The sequence below is a fragment of the Chiloscyllium plagiosum genome, unplaced genomic scaffold (genome assembly GCF_037043375.1).
Source record: "Chiloscyllium plagiosum isolate Xiang-an unplaced genomic scaffold, Cpla_swu_hap1 HiC_scaffold_36, whole genome shotgun sequence".
NCBI lineage: Eukaryota > Metazoa > Chordata > Chondrichthyes > Orectolobiformes > Hemiscylliidae > Chiloscyllium > Chiloscyllium plagiosum.
Window position 1 is genome coordinate 17,238,609 of NW_028270174.1, and position 16,612 is coordinate 17,255,220.

The 16,612-nt window shown below is 41.0% G+C and overlaps 1 protein-coding gene across 4 annotated transcripts in view; it reads left to right on the forward strand.

Annotated features, from left to right (window-relative positions):
- gpat3 (glycerol-3-phosphate acyltransferase 3) overlaps window positions 1-10,727 on the forward strand; it is a 62,507-nt gene extending 51,780 nt beyond the window's left edge. For 2 of the 4 annotated variants that reach the window (XM_043674287.2, XM_087980003.1), the window contains exons 12-13: window positions 1,489-1,568; window positions 2,806-4,656. In XM_043674287.2, the coding sequence (XP_043530222.1) occupies window positions 1,489-1,568; window positions 2,806-2,902 (177 nt within the window). In that variant the 3' untranslated portion in view covers window positions 2,903-4,656. Of the gene's footprint in view, window positions 1-633; window positions 694-1,488; window positions 1,569-2,805; window positions 4,657-8,626 lie in introns of those variants that run through there. The other 2 variants (XM_043674288.2, XM_087980004.1) reach the window with 2 other exon arrangements.
- Window positions 10,728-16,612: the final 5,885 nt, after the last annotated feature.

Here is a 16,612-nt window from a genome sequence, read left to right on the forward strand (position 1 = left end):
TATAAGGCTAATTGTACTCAGGCAGTGTTTGTGTAGCACCTCCCTGGATATGGATTGTTCTGAGATGGCATCAAGCATTGTTCATTACTGGGTAATCATACTTACAAAACAGGAAACAGCTGCACGGAGGAAGTTTCAACAAACAGGAAGGGCAAAAATTCAATGCCAATGTCAAAACCAAATATGCTGAAATATAAAGGATGGTCACGGTTCAGCATTTTGTGGCTTTTTGTGAAAGAAGGCTGAGGAATTGGTGGGTTTAATGTGAACTTTAGGCAGACATTGTACTTATCCAATGAAGGATCCTTCTCAATTTCCTACACTTCAGAGAAAAAAAAAGTCCCAGCCTATCCAGTTTTTCTTTATAACTCAAACCTTCCATACCCGGTAACATCCTGGTAAATCTCTTCTGAACCCTGCTTAATGATATCCTTGCTATAACCAGGTGACCTGAACTGGACACAGTAATCCAGAAGAGGCTTCACTTAAAAGACATTTGGATAAGTACATGAATAGGAAAGGTTTGAAGGGATACGGACCAGGAGCAGGCAGGTGGGACTAGTTTAGTTTGGGATTACGCTTGGCATGGACTATTTGGACTGAAGAGTCTCTTTTTGTGCTGTCTGACTGTAGGACTCCATGACTGTAAGTCCAATGCTGGATTGACCATCGAAAAGCAATCAAGAGGCAATGTAAGGAGAAAGCAAGACTTGTATTTGTGTTGAACCTTTTCACACCTCAGGATATCCCAAAGCCTCTCAGCCAATGGTGTTACTCCTGTAGTGTAGCCATTGCTGAAACCTGAGAGAAACAGGAGCCAATATACTCCCAGCAAAGTCTCAGAACCAATAAGATGACGATGATGCTCAGGCAAAACTTGTTTGTTGAGGAATAAAGATTGGCAAAGGGTGAAGAATTGGGGGAAAATAACACATTCTAGCACATAGTGATGGATTGTTGCAATTTCCTAAGATCACTAAAAAGCAAAGACAGAGAAGTCTCAAATCTGCTCTGAAAGATTTGCTCCGTAACCAGTGCAGCACTCTTTCAATGCTGCATTGCAGTGTCAGTCTACAGTTTGTGCACTGTTATTGGGAGTGGGTCTTGAAACTGGAACCTTCTGACTCAAAGGAGTCTGCTGCCACTCTTTGGGTGGTCAATTCTGCACAGATCCTGAACACCCCTTGATAATGGCTGGAGGTCCAGCAGTTTGGTGTCAACCAGATTTTTTTGATTCCTTGGGTCAGGAGCAAGGCTTATGAAGAACAGTTGCCCCAATTGTAATTGCATGAGTGATACCAAAGGAGGTTTGCACGCGCGCTACACTGAAATTGAGACTCTGAAAATGAATGCTTTAAAAATTCTTTTGTATGATCATGTTAGTTGAGATATTATATTTTTTTCATGAAGGACTGACTCTTGCACATCTTAACTTTCAGGAACTGAGTGATGACTGAGTGACCATTTGCCTCTCCCTTTACTCTACAGGAAGATGAAGATGCTGTGCAGTTTGCCAACAGAGTCAAAGCGGCTATAGCTCAGCAGGGAGGCTTGGTGGATCTCGCCTGGTAACTAATCTGTGCAATTATTTTAAATGGATAATGCACTGGAGTGAATGTTTGGAGACTTCTCTTTTAAGAATTGGGGTTTGATTGATATTAAGTCAACCAAGGTAGTGGAAAATGAAATGTAACTCCTCACTGAGTTTCAGTTCCACATGGTAATTCTGAGGCAGCCCATTTCATGTATTCCACTTGGGTTCCCTGAGCTTGTCAGGTGATCACAGCAGCCATTTTGGGAGAGTAGTATCCTTTTATAACCATTTTTAGTCCATGAAAACCTTGGGCATTAAAGTTGAGTAATTACACCATAATCATAATACAGAATTCTTTTTAGTTCTTTACTTTCCCATTACTTTCTTTGATGTCTATGTTATTATAGATCTTCCCTTTTTCATCTCCCCTCCCCACCCCCCACTTCCATTTGCTCAAAACTTCTTAACATTTCTAATGTATCTCACTTCCGTAAAGCCAGGTCATTGTCTGGAAATGCGGACTCTCTCTTTCTCTCCAGAGGTACAACCTGACCTGCTGACTGTTTTCTTCATTTTCTATTTTATTTCCAGTATCAGAGTACTTTTGTACAATTTGCGAACTTCTGCCACCCTCTGGGATGGAGGGATTGTGGGGATGGGAATGCAGGTCTGAGGAAGATGAAAAGAGTAACAGTGGAAGCAAGGGATGTGTTTTAAAAAAAAAAAAATTGTGTGGATGAACATACTACACTAAATATTAGAGTGGTGCTGGAAAAGCACAGCAGGTCAGGCAGCATCCGAGGAGCAGGAAAATCGGCGTTTCGTGCAAAAGCTCTTCATCAGGATTGAGGACTCATTCCTGATGAAGGGCTTTTGCCCAAAACGTCGATTTTCCTGGTCCTCGGATGGCTGCCTGATCTGCTGTGCTTTTCCAGCACCACTCTAATCTTGACTCTAATCTCCAGCATCTGCAGTACCCTCTTCCACATTCTACACTAAATAGCCTACTGATCACGCTGGCACAACTAATAGCTCCCTAATAATTCTGCCAAGCATGGGAAACACAATCTTCTAATCTTGAAGCTAACAAAAGAGTACTGTTTTGAATGTGTTTGGATATTATCAAAATTCATGTAAGGATGGGCATCTGGCACCAGTGTTACTGTTGATTTTGTGTGTTCTCTAGATGTTTCCAGTAAATCCAAGCTTTGTCCTTATAAATTCATAAATCTCCGAAGATGAGAGTGCATTTTTTTTCTCTCTCTCTCCAGGGACGGAGCTCTGAAGAGAGCCAAAGTCAAAGACAGTATGAAAGAACAGCAGCAGAAATTCTACAGCAACATGATCATTGGGAATGAAAGCAGCTGAAGAAAAATGAAATGTTAGTCCCTCCGTCCTTATGGTCATTGTTTACGTCTTTATGCCACTTGGGTTTTCAATGAATGCCTTTTTATTTTTGTAAACTGAGCAAATTTATACATTGAGTCCCAAATAGAACAATATACACAAATGGTAAAGATTCAAAATTGTTTGTTTTGTTTAGTTTAGCGACAAATCTGATTCGTTAGTAGATGATTAGTGGATTTGTTTTAGTTGGTCTGTGTCCTTGCAAGCAATGCTCCTGTTTAATATATGTGATGGGATGACAGGCCTAAGACAAAATCCTCATCTTTAATGGATTTCTGAAACTGTGAGATGCTAACCAGCTTTGTCTCGGCTTCCAACACTTTTCTGTGCAGCTTGGAAAACACTGAGTAGTCTTGAGGGTGCCCTGATCCCAGAGAGGAATTGATGTGTTGTGTTACGTGTGTTGGAAATGCTGCAAAGACTGCACTCTTGATCAGCAGACTGACCGTTAATACTATTTGATAAGGAAAGCATGACAGGGAAAAAACGTGGTTTTTGAATTTTATCTGTGTTTACTTGGCTTCCGGTGGCTATTCTTTCCGTATCTGAGCTCTTGCCCTTTAGGGTGTAGCAGACAATCTAAAATCAAGCCACCTTGTTTCTCCTGCATGCAGCTCTGAAATAATATCATCCGAAGAAATGCCAGTTTCCACATACAGGCAACTGACTTCCAGCTTCTACCTCACCAGCTACTCTCTCAAAACACTCTTCACACACTCTGATTTCTCACTGCTTGTGTGACATCCAGTGCTGAATGAGCAGAACTTTGCTCCAACTAATTATTGGTTCTGTCCCCTCACCACCGACTCTGTTGCTGTCACAGATTAGTGACATGAATTAGGAGTGGGAATAGGCCTGAACTTCTCTGCATATCGCCGCCATATCACCAAGGCAACCAACTTCCACCTCAGTGTCTCTGCCAATAGCTCAACTTTGCTGCTGTTGAAACTTTAAGCTGTGTCTTTCCTACCACCTAGACTTTTAAAAAATGTATTCATGGGATGTTGGCATTGTTGGCTGAACCAGCATTGTTCCAGTGCTGTTATGACTGATGTCTCACTGTTCACCTTGCATGGACCTGAACTAATGCAACAGTGCTGCCTATCACCCACCCTAATATCTCCCTATGTAGCTTGTGTTAAATATGAGTAATACTTCTGTGAAGCACTTTGAGACATCTCAGCACATTAAAGGCACAATATCAAAGCAGGATGTTAGCTGTTGAATGTTTTCTGCTCATTCCATGTAGTTTAATTTTGGTTTTTGGGAGGGGGTTTGGTCCTGGAAAGCTAAGTGGATTCTGAAATCTGTAGATCTTCTAATAAATCAGTTGGTGCCTGATTTTACTGCCAAGATGGTGTACAGAACCACAGCAGTGGACTAGAATTTGGTGATGTTTGAAATAAACATTTCTGGAACTATAATAGCTGCAGATCATTCTTCATCTTTACTTTGAGTGGGGATGGAGTTTGTTCTGTTATGTGTAGGGCTACTGTGGCTACCATACGTAACTGCAGCTTCTTTGTACAAAAGAAACTTATCCTGCAGCTATTTTCTCAGTTCATAACCACATTCCATAACACCGAGAGAAAAGTAGATTCTCCTAGTTTAGTACAAGTTCTAATGTAAGTATACGTAAAATGCCAAGTATGATGTTAACACACAAATATTTCATGATGAAAGTTGAATTGACATAATAAAATCATATAAATATTCGTTTCTCTCGTTCTTATCAAACAAAGCTAATAATTCATTCACAACAGGTTCTTGATCAGATGAGCCAATGGGCTGAGGAGTGGCAGATGGAATGTAATTTAGATAAATGTGAGGTGCTGTATTTTGGGAAAGCAAATCTTAGCAGGACTTGTACAGCTAATGGTAATGTCCTGGGGAGTGTTGCTGAACAAAGAGACCTTGGAGTGGAGTTTCATCGTTCCCTGAAAGTGGAGTCACAGGTAGATAGGATAGTGAAGAAGGCATTTGGTATGCTTTCCTTTATTGGTCAGCGTACAGGAGTTGGGAGGTCATGTTGCGGCTGTACAGGACATTGGTTAGGCCAATTTTAGAATATTGCGTGCAATTCCGATCTTCCTATCGGAAGGATGTTGTGAAACTTGAAAGAGTTCAGAAATGATTTACAAGGATGTTGCCAGGGTTGGAGGATTTGAGTTATAGGGAGAGGTTGAATAGAATGGGGCTGTTTTCCCTGAAGCATCGGAGGCTGAGGGGGTGACCTTATAGAGATTTATAAAATCATGAGGGGCATGGATAGGATAAATAGACAAGGTCTTTTCCCTGGGGTGGGGGAGTCCAGAACTAGAGGGCATAGGTTTAGGGTGAGAGGGGAAAAAATAAAATAGACCTCATGAAGAGAGTGGTGTGTGTATGAAATGGGTTGCCTGAGGAAGTGGTGGAGGCTAGTATAATTGCAACATTTAAAAGGCGTCTAGATGGATATATGAAAAGGAAGGGTTTGGAGGGATATGGACCGGGTGCTGTTAGGTGGGACTAGATTGGGTTGGGATATCTGGTCGGCATGGACAAGTTGGACCGAAGGGTCTGTACATCTCTGACTATGACTCTAAATAGCATAGCAGTACATTATTTTGCTTGTTCAATCCATTTTTGGCTTCAAAATAATATAAAAGCCTTGGATATTCAGTGATTATTTTCAGTAATATTTGAATCAACTCTGAATTGTTACATTGCAGACTCCAGTCTTTTCCCTGGGGTGGGGGAGTCCAGAACTAAAGGGCATAGGTTCAGGGTGAGAGGGGAAAGATATAAAAGGGACCTAAGGGGCAGCTTTTTCATACAGAGAGTAGTGCATACATGGAATGAGCTGCCAGAGAAAGTGGTAGAGGCTGGTACAATTACAATGTTTAAAAGGCACGGATGGGTATATGATTAGGAAGGGTTGAGAGGGATATTGGCCAAGTGCTGGTAAATGGGAGTAGATTAGGTTAGGCTATCTGGTCAGCATAGACAAGTTGGCATAAAGGGAATGTTTCCATGCTGTACATCTCTGACTCCTTGACTCCTCAGTGCCCACTTGCTATGTGTACTCTGTAGAATTAGTCAGGAGTAATACTTGAGGGGATTCTTGTATGATGTTCTGGGGCATCCAAAAAAAAACACATCAGAGGAGTGCTTTTCTCAGTAGTTAGTACATTTTATTCTTTCCTTAAATATCCTACAACTGAATCACCCATTTTACTTATTAAAAGTACAAGACACAAACATTGCTCACCGAGACACTGCACCTATAACAGAAGGACAGGGAAAGAAAGCTGGGCTAATTCAAATTGGAATGGGAAATAATGTACTCCTCTCTTAATACTTTGAGGGTGTTACAAATAACCTTTTATATATATATTCAAATCAACCTGTTCAGTAATTTCATTAACACCTCACAGCAGATTGGACTTGAACCCAGGTTTCCTGCCTCAAAGGAGAAAGTGAGGACTGCAGATGCTGGAGTACCAGAGTTGAAAAATGTGGTGCTGGAAAAACATAGCAGGCCAGGCAGCATCCGAGGAGCAGGAGAATCGACGTTTTGGGCATAAGTCCTTCTTCAGATTCCTGAAGAAGGACTTATGTCCGAAACGTCAATTCTCCTGCTCCTCGGATGCTGCCTGGCCTGCTGTGTTTTTCCAACACCACATTTTTCAATTCCTGCCTCAAAGGCCAAGGACGTTACTTCTCTTCCACAAGAGTCCCTGCAAATAACCTTTCCTTTTTTTTAAGATTTGGAAGTATGTACAACTAAATGTATTTTTCCCCCACTGCCAAATCAACCATGGTTTTTTTTTCTCAGCTATTAACCACCACCAGTAGTTCACCCATGATTTCCAATTGATTCATTTACATGCAAAGCCCATTAAGGGAAATGTAAATAATTTTTTCTCAGAAGCAAACTTTTATTTGTCATTGGATCGTAACCAATGCTATTCCCATCAACAGTTATGAATCTGCCCGTTAGTGGGCATGAACCTTTCAAAAATGAAACAAACTTGATTTAGTTAGGATCTGAACTTCAAATTTTGGTTGTGACGCCAAGTCTCCTGCCTCTCATGGCCCTTTCTCCTATAATATAAAAAGAAAAATCATTCCTCCCTGCCAAGAGTTATAATGATTAATTTAGTTTCTCATTTCTCTGCCTTATCAATGTTGAAGTTGATATCACTTTTCTTGAGCAGAGATGACAACCTCTGCTTCTATCTCAAGTGCATATAAAGAGAAAGTGGGAAATCTATGCCATTATCTAAGTTTGGAGATGGTTTCTGATTAAAGGCTATAGGTGGGAAGTACTAAGAACTGTCATCTTAAAATGCTATAAAAGGAGTGGGTTACTGCTAGTGAAGGCATGAAGTATACTGTGACAGCCAATACATTCCTCACCAGCAATACAAGGCACTTGTGATGCAATGGTGGTGTCCCTACCTCTGAGTTAGGAGGCCCATGTTCAAGTCTCAGTGGCTCTAGAGCTGTGTAACAATATCTCCGGATGGGTTGATTAGAAAATATCAAGAAAAGAACAAATCAAAATCACAGGCTTGTACGCTGATTCAATTTTAAAAACAATGCCCTTTCCTATTTGGAACGGTTTCTGTATAAATGACCATCTTGATATATGTAAGTGGCACAGTGAAGGGGGTTTACAGAAGATTGTATGGCTATACTAGTCAGATATAATCCTATTCACTAACTGTTTGCATTTTCAGTATTGCCAACTAATTTGTAGGGTTAACAAATGATTGTTAGGTCATGACTTTTTTGTCAGGCTTTAGTTGTCAAGAGTACTCATTCATTCACTCAGTGGCTTGTATCAATCTGGAGGTGATGACCTCAAAGTATTACTGCTTCACTGTTAATTCAGAGACACAGATTATGTCCTGCGGACCCGGGTTTGAATCCTGCCAAGGTGGATGGTGGAATTTGAAATCAATAAAAATCAGGAATTAAGAGTCTAATGAAAACCATGAAATGACTGTTGCGAAAACCAATCTGGTTCACTAATGTCATGCCAACCTTATCTGGTCTGACTTCCATATGAGTTCAGACTCTCAGCAATATGGGTGATTCTTAACTTGATCCTTTGGGTATTATGGATGGGCAATACATTCTGGCACAGCAACTGACCCCATCATTTTGTAAATGAAAACAAAGAAGGCAGAAGATGAAATTCTTAGTATACTCTGAACTGATAGACATAAAGTTATTTGACAAGCCAGTATTTAGACATTATGAACTCCTAGGCATAGACTGTGAGGTCCACTTCAGCTGATGTTTCAAACAACTAAAGGTTCTGGTGCTCTTGATGAATGTTCCTGTCAGGATATTGATCCAGATGATCTTGCAGCATCTAGACTTTAAAGGAAACTGCAAATGCAAGAAATATTGAAACAGAAACAGCAAATGTTGGAAACACTCAGCTGGTCATTTCTGTATGGAACACAGAAGAAATATCAGATTAGGCAGGAGTATCGGTAACAAACTTGTTTTCTCTGCAAAAATAACTTGTTAAAGAAACAAATGTAATTTAAAAAACTCAGTGTAGTATAATGAGAATAGATATGTTAATGAGATGATGTAACATTAATATCATACCAGAGATGATGAAGCAAAATTTGAACAACTTATACCTGAAAGGTGTATGAGAGAATCAACATTTGTGTATTGCAGATCAAGTCAGAGTTGCAGAACCTACTAGAGTCAGACGACAATCACTCGTAGATAAGGAAGAAACCATTGGGGTCACACGAATCCAGAAGAGACACCTAGAGCCACAGATAACAAGTTTGCAAATGTGCAGAGCAGAACTGCCAAGTCTGAAACTGTTTGGCATCGTAAATCAGGAGGTCAGAACAGTCGGGGTCTGTGAAGAGAACAGGCCAGTTGCCATTTGAGATGTGAATCACAGAACGTGACTGCTCCTACCTTTTCAGACACAAGGGGGTGAAAATGGTTAATCATTGTCATGTACTGATCTTCTGGACTCATCTTTTACTCATTCATTTTTCCATTTTCATCATCCGTTTTTGTCTTTTAATCTCCTCTGTTTCCCTCCCTCTCTCAGACCCTTCCTTTTGTTCTTTCCCCTGATCCCTCCTATCCCCCCTTTATTTGGTTAGCAACATTCACATCGCTATCTTTTGTCAGTTTTAATGAAACATTGACCATCTTAAATATTAACCACTTGTTTTACTTTTTCTGCAGACGCTGGCCAAGTATTCCTAGCATTTTCTGTTTTGATTTCTCGCATTTTCTGTTTTGATTTCTCACATTTCAAACCATCCACAGTGTTTTTGTTTTGAACACAGGTTGTTCATCTCAGTTTCAGTGGGACTGAAAGTGACACTTTTGCCATTGATATCCAATTGAGAGGCTACACTTGCAAGACCTAATAGCCCAAGGAGAGCACTGTTGCTGAGGGTATAACTCAAGTGTGTGGCCACCACAATGGTGGATGCCCTCAGGCTGGTGGAAGCAGTGGCTGGGGCCTCCTGAATTAGTGGGAGATTCTGTGCAGGTGGGGTATAGCTCTCGATGGAGTGGATGAATTGGGTACCTAGTGGGTGGCTGCAGTGTCAGGTTTCCCACTGTCACCCACAAACCATAGTGACAGGAAGAAGTCAGGCTCCTGTCCCCATTCCTTTTCTGCAATCTACTAGCCCTCTCCCTCTTAAACCAATGCCAAAATTCGCTGGTTTCTTTTACAGCAGTTAATTTGGTTTTAAGCAGAGTTTGTAGGCTAACTATTGTTAAAGGTTGGAAAAAGGACACAAATACACTTGTAAGATCTTCATACTTTTCACCATAAAAGCCCAGAACCTTACGCTCATAGAACATTCCACCAAAGTGCTGCTGAGATTAGCTTTCACTGAAGGCAGTCATAAGCAAATATGCATGGCAGCTTTTCTCAAACTGATAACTAGAAAAAACTGAAAGGCATACACCAAATGTTTAAAGCTATGCTTGACTTTGAATAGAAAGCTTGATTAAAATGTGGGTCTGTAAATTGAATTGTATGTTATGGCTTTGTTACAGTGTTAGTCTGTACAGTGTATAGTTTATCATAGTATGGATTTCCTGCAAAGCACTTATATTCTGTCAGTTCAACAGATCTTCTGTCTTGTCTAGATAAAATCACAATTCCCCAATACTTTGAAATACTCTTCTATTTATCTACTTTTTCTGCTTTCTTTAATATATCCAAGAACTGAGAAAGCTGTCAAAAGCTTTTATTCAGTCTCCACATTTTTCGTATTCAGGTTTCATTGTTGTATTCTAGGTCATCTTTCAGCTGGATGATAATTTTTCATGAAACATTTCACCAACAATGTAACTGTATGTAGATTCACACACGCACACATACATACATACAACAAATTGCTTTTATCTTTCTGACATAGGAGTGTAAATGCCATGAAAATTGGCCGTGCTACAAGTACAACAGAATGAATTAAGTAACCCAGAATGCTTGATCAAAGAACAGTTTTTACTCAGTATCATAAAAGGAAAGTGAATGGAGAGATTTGCAGAGGGATATGGCATTGTGCCCTTACCATGGGTCAAAGCCCTGAAGAATAATGGTTTTAATTTATAATTCCAAAATATTTTTTTTAAAACTTGGCAACAGATGCATAGCAATAGACATCTGAATGCGGCCAATTCAACAATTTGGTGAAACATCACAAGAAATGAGGAGAATTGTTTGCTCAATATTAACGTTATTTAGTTCCTTGTACAATGGTTTTGCTCGATATTAAACATTGAAAAATGACATCTTTTTAAATCAAATGCTACAATATCACCATGATTTGATCACGTGATATTTTATTGACAAACTGCAGCTACCACCTAGTGATTTGGATGGGAAATATTAATCAGAATTCCACAAACTTTTACCAATGTTATTTTGAGGCTGGCATAACATCTATGAAGTGCTTCTAGATATTGAGCTATGTTAAAGACAAATTGTTAATAGATTGGCAAAAGTTGGAAACAATTACCTTTTATTGAATATTCTTCAAACTATTTGCAGAAGATGTAGCACAAGATTATCTGCTGTTTGTTGTGTCTGTTGTCATGTGATCTCTTCTTGTTGTGTTGCCATTGTCTTGTCAGACCATAGGGGCTGCTCTCATTTTGGGAGAAGCAACTGATGGTGATGTAACTTGAGGGCCACCAGACCTCAAGCAAGGGATGAGGTTGAGAAGGAGAGTCCTTCATGGTAACCTCAAACCGGTGATGAGAATTGAACCCACACTGTTAGCATCACACTGCTCTGTAAACCAACAATCCAGCCAACTGAGGTAAACCTACCTCTTACTTCCCTGATAATGAATAATAGGTGTTTGCATATTTAGTGTTAGCCCTCTGAATGATAAGAACCATCCCAGCATTGACAGACATCTTTGTATCTTCTTTGGCCACAGGTGAGGTGCCAAACGATTGGAGAATAGCAAATGTTGCCCCACTGTTTAAGAAGGGAAGCAGGGATAATCCTGGAGATTACAGGACTGTGAGTCTAATATTCGGTGGTAGAAAAGTTATTGGAAAAGATTCTCAGGGACAAGATCTGTACCCATTTAGAAGTAAGTGGACTTATTAGAGATAGACAGCATGGTTTTGTGTGGGGGAGATCTTGCCTCACAAAGTTGATCGAGTTTTTTGCAGAGGTGATGAAGATGATTGATGAGGGAAAAGTGGTTGATATTGTCTACATGGACTTTGGTAAAGCCTTTGACAAGGCTCCTCATGGCAGACTAGCACCAAAGGTGAAGTCACATGGTATCAGAGGAGAGTTGGCAACATGGGTACAGAACTGGCTTAATCATAGGAGACAGAGGTTAACAGTGGAAGGATGCTTTGTGGAATGGAGGGATGTGACAAGTGATGCTCCACAGGGATTAGTGCTCGGACCTCTGTTGGTGATCTACATTGCTGATATGGAGGAAAACGTATGTGGTCTAATTAGTAAGTCTGCAGACAATGTAAAGATTGGTGGAGTTGCGAAAAGTGAGGAGGATTGTCATAGGACTCAGCAGGATATTGATCAGTTGGAAGCATGGGCAGAAAAATGGCAGTTGGAGTTTAATCCAGACAAATTGGTGGGCAAGTTGTTGGAGGGAAAGGCAAGGAGTGATTAGGGATAGTCAACATGGCTTTGTGCGCTGGAAATCATGGCTCACACACTTGATTGAGTTTTTTGAAGAAGTAACAAAGAGGATTGATGAGGGCAGAGCAGTAGATGTGATCTATATGGACTTCAGTAAGGCGTTCAGCAAGGTTCCACATGGGAGACTGGTTAGCAAGGTTAGCTCTCATGGTATACAGGAAGAACTAGCCATTTGGATACAGAACTAGCTCAAAGGTAGAAGACAGAGGGTGGTAGTGGAGGGTTGTTTTTCAGACTGGAGGCCTGTGACCAGTGGAGTGCCACAAGGATCAGTGCTGGGTCCACTACTTTTCATCATTTATATAAATGATTTGGATGTGAGCATAAGAGGTATAGTTAGTAAGTTTGCAAATGACACCAAAATTGGAGGTGTAGTGGACAGTGAAGAAGGCTATCTCAGATTACAACAGGATCTTGATCAGATGGGCCAATGAGCTGAGAAGTGGCAGATGGAGTTTAATTTAGATAAATGCGAGGTGCTGCATTTTGGGAAAGCAAATCTTAGCAGGACTTATACACTTAATAGTCAGGTCCTAGGGTGTGTTGCTAAACAAAGAGACCTTGGAGTGCAGGCTCATAGTTCCTTGAAAGTGGAGTCGCAGGTAGATAGGATAGTGAAGGTGGCATTTGGTATGCTTTCCTTTATTGTTCAAAGTATGGAGTACAGGAGTTGGGAGGTCATGTTGTGGCTGTACAGGACATTGGCCACTTTTGAATATTGCGTGCAATTCTGGTGTCCTTCCTATCGGAAGGATGCTGTGAAATGTGAAAGGGTTCAGAAAAGATTTACAAGGATGCTGCCAGGTTTGGAGGATTTGAGCTATAGGGAGAGGTTGAATCGATTGGGGCTGTTTTCCCTGGAGCATTGGAGGCTGAGGAGTGACCTTATAGAGGTTTATAAAATCATGAGGGGCATGGATAGGATAAATAAACAAAGTCTCTCCCCTGGGGGAGAGGTGGGGGAGTCCAGAACTAGAGGGCATAGGTTTAGGATGAGAGGGGAAAGATATAAAAGAGACCTGAGGGGTAATTGTTCACGCAGAGGGTGGTACATGTAAGGAATGAGCTGCCAGAGGAAGTAGTGGAGGCTCATATGATTGCAACGTTTAAAAGACATCTGGATGGGTATCTGAACAGGAATGGTTTGGAGGGATATGGGCTGGGTGCTGGCAAGTGAGACTAGATTGGGTTGGGATATTTGGTCGGCATGGACAAGTTGGACCAAAGGGTCTGTTTCTGAACTGTACATCTCTATGATTCTAAATGTGAGGTGATGCATTTTGGAAGGTCAAGTATAGGTGGACATTACACGGTGATTAGCAAAGGGACTGATATGCAGAGGGACTGGGTGTGCAGGTCCACAGATCACTGATGGTGGCAGCGCAGGTAGATAAGGTAGTAAAAATGGCCAATGGCAGGCTTGCCTTCATTTGAAGGCACATTGAGTGTAAGGGTAGACAAGTTATGCTGCAGGCTTTTGTTAGGCTACACTTGGAATATTGCATCCAGCTCTGGTCACCACCATTACCAGACGGATGTGGGATGCTTTGGCGAGGGTACAGAGAATGTTTACCAGGGTGTTATCTGGTACAGAGGAGTTTACCTATGAAGAAAGGTTGGCTGGACTGGGTTTCTTTTCACTGGAACGCAGGAGGTTGAGGGGTGATCTGATTTTATAAAATTGAATGGCATGTATAGAGTGGAAAGTATGAGGCTTTTTCCCAGGGTGGAAGAGGAGAAAGTGAGGTCTGCAGATGCTGGAGATCAAAGTTGAGACTTTATTGCTGGAACAATAAAGGCCCCTGAGGAAGGGCCTGTGCCCGAAACGTCGAATCTCCTGTTCCCTGGATGCTGCCTGACCTGCTGTGCTGTTCCAGCAATAAAGTTTCAACCCAGGGTGGAAGAGTCAGTTAATAGGGGACACAGGTTCAAGGTGTAAGGAGAGAAGTTTAAAAGATGCGTCTGAGGCATGTTTTTCACACAAAAGGTGGTGAGAGCCTAGAACATGCTGCCAGAGGAGGTGGTGGAAGCAGACAAACAGCAGCATTCAAGAAGCACCTGGACAAATACATGGATAGGAAGGGACCAAAGGGATACGGATCCTGTAAATGAAGACAGTTTTAGTATGGAAAAGCAAAACATGTCGGCACAAGCTTGGGAAGGGCCTGTTCCAGTGCTGTATTGTTTTTTGTTCTATCCCAAAGTGCTGCAGTCTTCCAACATGGCCTCTTGCACATCTTCCAAATCAACTGCCTCATCATTGGTTACCATGCCTTTCGTGATGTAGATTCTCGCATTCACTCCCCAAATCCTCTTGCTTCTGTACCTTGCTCTTGTCCCCTCAGATGCTGTTTAAATCCTATTTCTTCAATTAAGCACCCCTGCCTTAACATCTCCAGCTATCCTTAGACTCAACTTGCATCTGATAAAGCACCTGCTGAACAAAAATCTGGTTATTTTGAAGGTATTTCATAAATGCAAGTTGGCTGCTGTTTTGTGAATGCACTCTTTAATAACTTCCTGAGGTAAGAAAAAAAGACGTATGTTCAGTTACACTGCAGTCACTGCAACTTAAAGTTGATGTTGTTCTTGACATTGATTCAAAGACTTTAATCACAAGAATGTGTTGAGTTGCTTGCTACTTCAGCTGGTGAACTTGACCTGTATCTTTCTGCACACTTTGCAAAAAAAAGTGAGACAATGATACTGATTGTTGTGTAATATAATTAAGGAAATCAGACTGACCAGAGCCAGATTAAATGTATTCTGATTTCACACGCCAGGTATGAGGTAGCACAAAGAGCATAATACAGCTGTAAAAAGGACACGTAACCCAGAGAGATCATACTTGTAGCTGTTAAGACTTACTGCAATGCGTTATCAAGAGAACATTTTCCAGAGTCTCTCAATTGCAGTGGTGACGCAAGTAAATAATTGTCATTATATTTGAGTTGCTGCACAAAGGTGTTTGAGTTCCATATGACCTTTGGAAGGTGGAGGATGGTGATCGTACATTTCAAAGCTGTATAGGCTGAAATATTTCACTGTTGAATCCCCCCAATGCAACATTTTTGGATTGTTTCATTGACCTAAATCTTGATATAAATTTATGTTGTTCCCTCAATAATCTAGCCAAGGTATTGGCACAAACACTGAGAATGCTGGAGAAACTGAGACAGTCTGGCAGCATTTGTGGAGAAGGAAACAGACTTTATGTTTTGGGTCCAATATGACTCTTTCTCAAATGCTGCCAGACCTGCTGGGTTTCTCCAGCATTCTCTGTTCTGGTTTCAGATTTCAGCATCTTGAGTACTTTGCCTTTTCACAGTATTGACAAGCTGCTACAACCCTTTAATGCTTTGGAAATTCACCTTTAGTGTGGAATACATTCCAGACAGAATTCAACCTCCTGCTACTGGTATATAGACTGCATGGAATTTCAGAGGGTTCTGTACATTAGGATTGTCAGAGTTTTACAGTTCTCCAGGCAGTGTACCATTCCATTTTTACACTTGGTTCATTAGTGAGGGTGTGCAGGCGATAATTAAATTCAGACTCCCAATGTGGTGGGGTAGGGGGGATTAATTTGTGCTGGGGCCCAAGCTTACCTCACTCTCTGATTCAATGCAATGCAAAGGGTCAGTGGCTTACATTGACTCACTGGGGTACAGACTGATGTCAGGACGCTAACTTACACTTGGTCCTTGAACGATAGATGCGATGCTGACTCATTGAGGTGATAATTTGTCCTGGAATAATGATAATGATTATATTGATTTGCATTGTCATTCAGTTCCTCAGCCATCTCAGCTTGTGTTTTGACCAATGTCGCTAAGTTAAATCTTGTCATTTCCTGGCACCTGCATATCCGCACTTTCCAGCAGGGGTCACTAAGTTGCTGCGACAAACAGTTGCTCTCACTGCTGTGGTTTCTCTGTCTCCTTGACCCTGAGAAGTAACTTAGCACAAATTGAGCGACGGTGGTGTAAACAACTGAGCAGCCTAAACACTTTGGCCAAATTTCTCAACAGGTTTTCACAAAGCAAGCCAGTGAACCTTTACAAACATGACGAATTTCATGACCTGAAGATATCCCAATTCACTTCACAGCACTGAATTATTTAAAGTGTAGTTGCTGATGAGTGAAAATGACAGATATTTAATGCACAGTACAAAAAAAACAATCAGCTAAATTAGCTATTACCATATATTTTGATTGAGGGATATGGGGAGAATACCCCTGCTTTCCAAACAGTGCCAGGCATTCCTATACATCCTTTCAAATAATAAAACCGGACCCCTATTTACTGTATGAACTGAACAATGACAATTCCAACAATGCAGTTCTTCTTAGTTGATGTAGCCTTTGTTTAAATTAAACTCAATGGAGTCAAAACATGATTGGTAAATTCATTGTTCACAATTATGTGCTATGTGACAGTAAATCATATTTCATTGCAAAGAGACCACATGGCATAGTTTAAGGA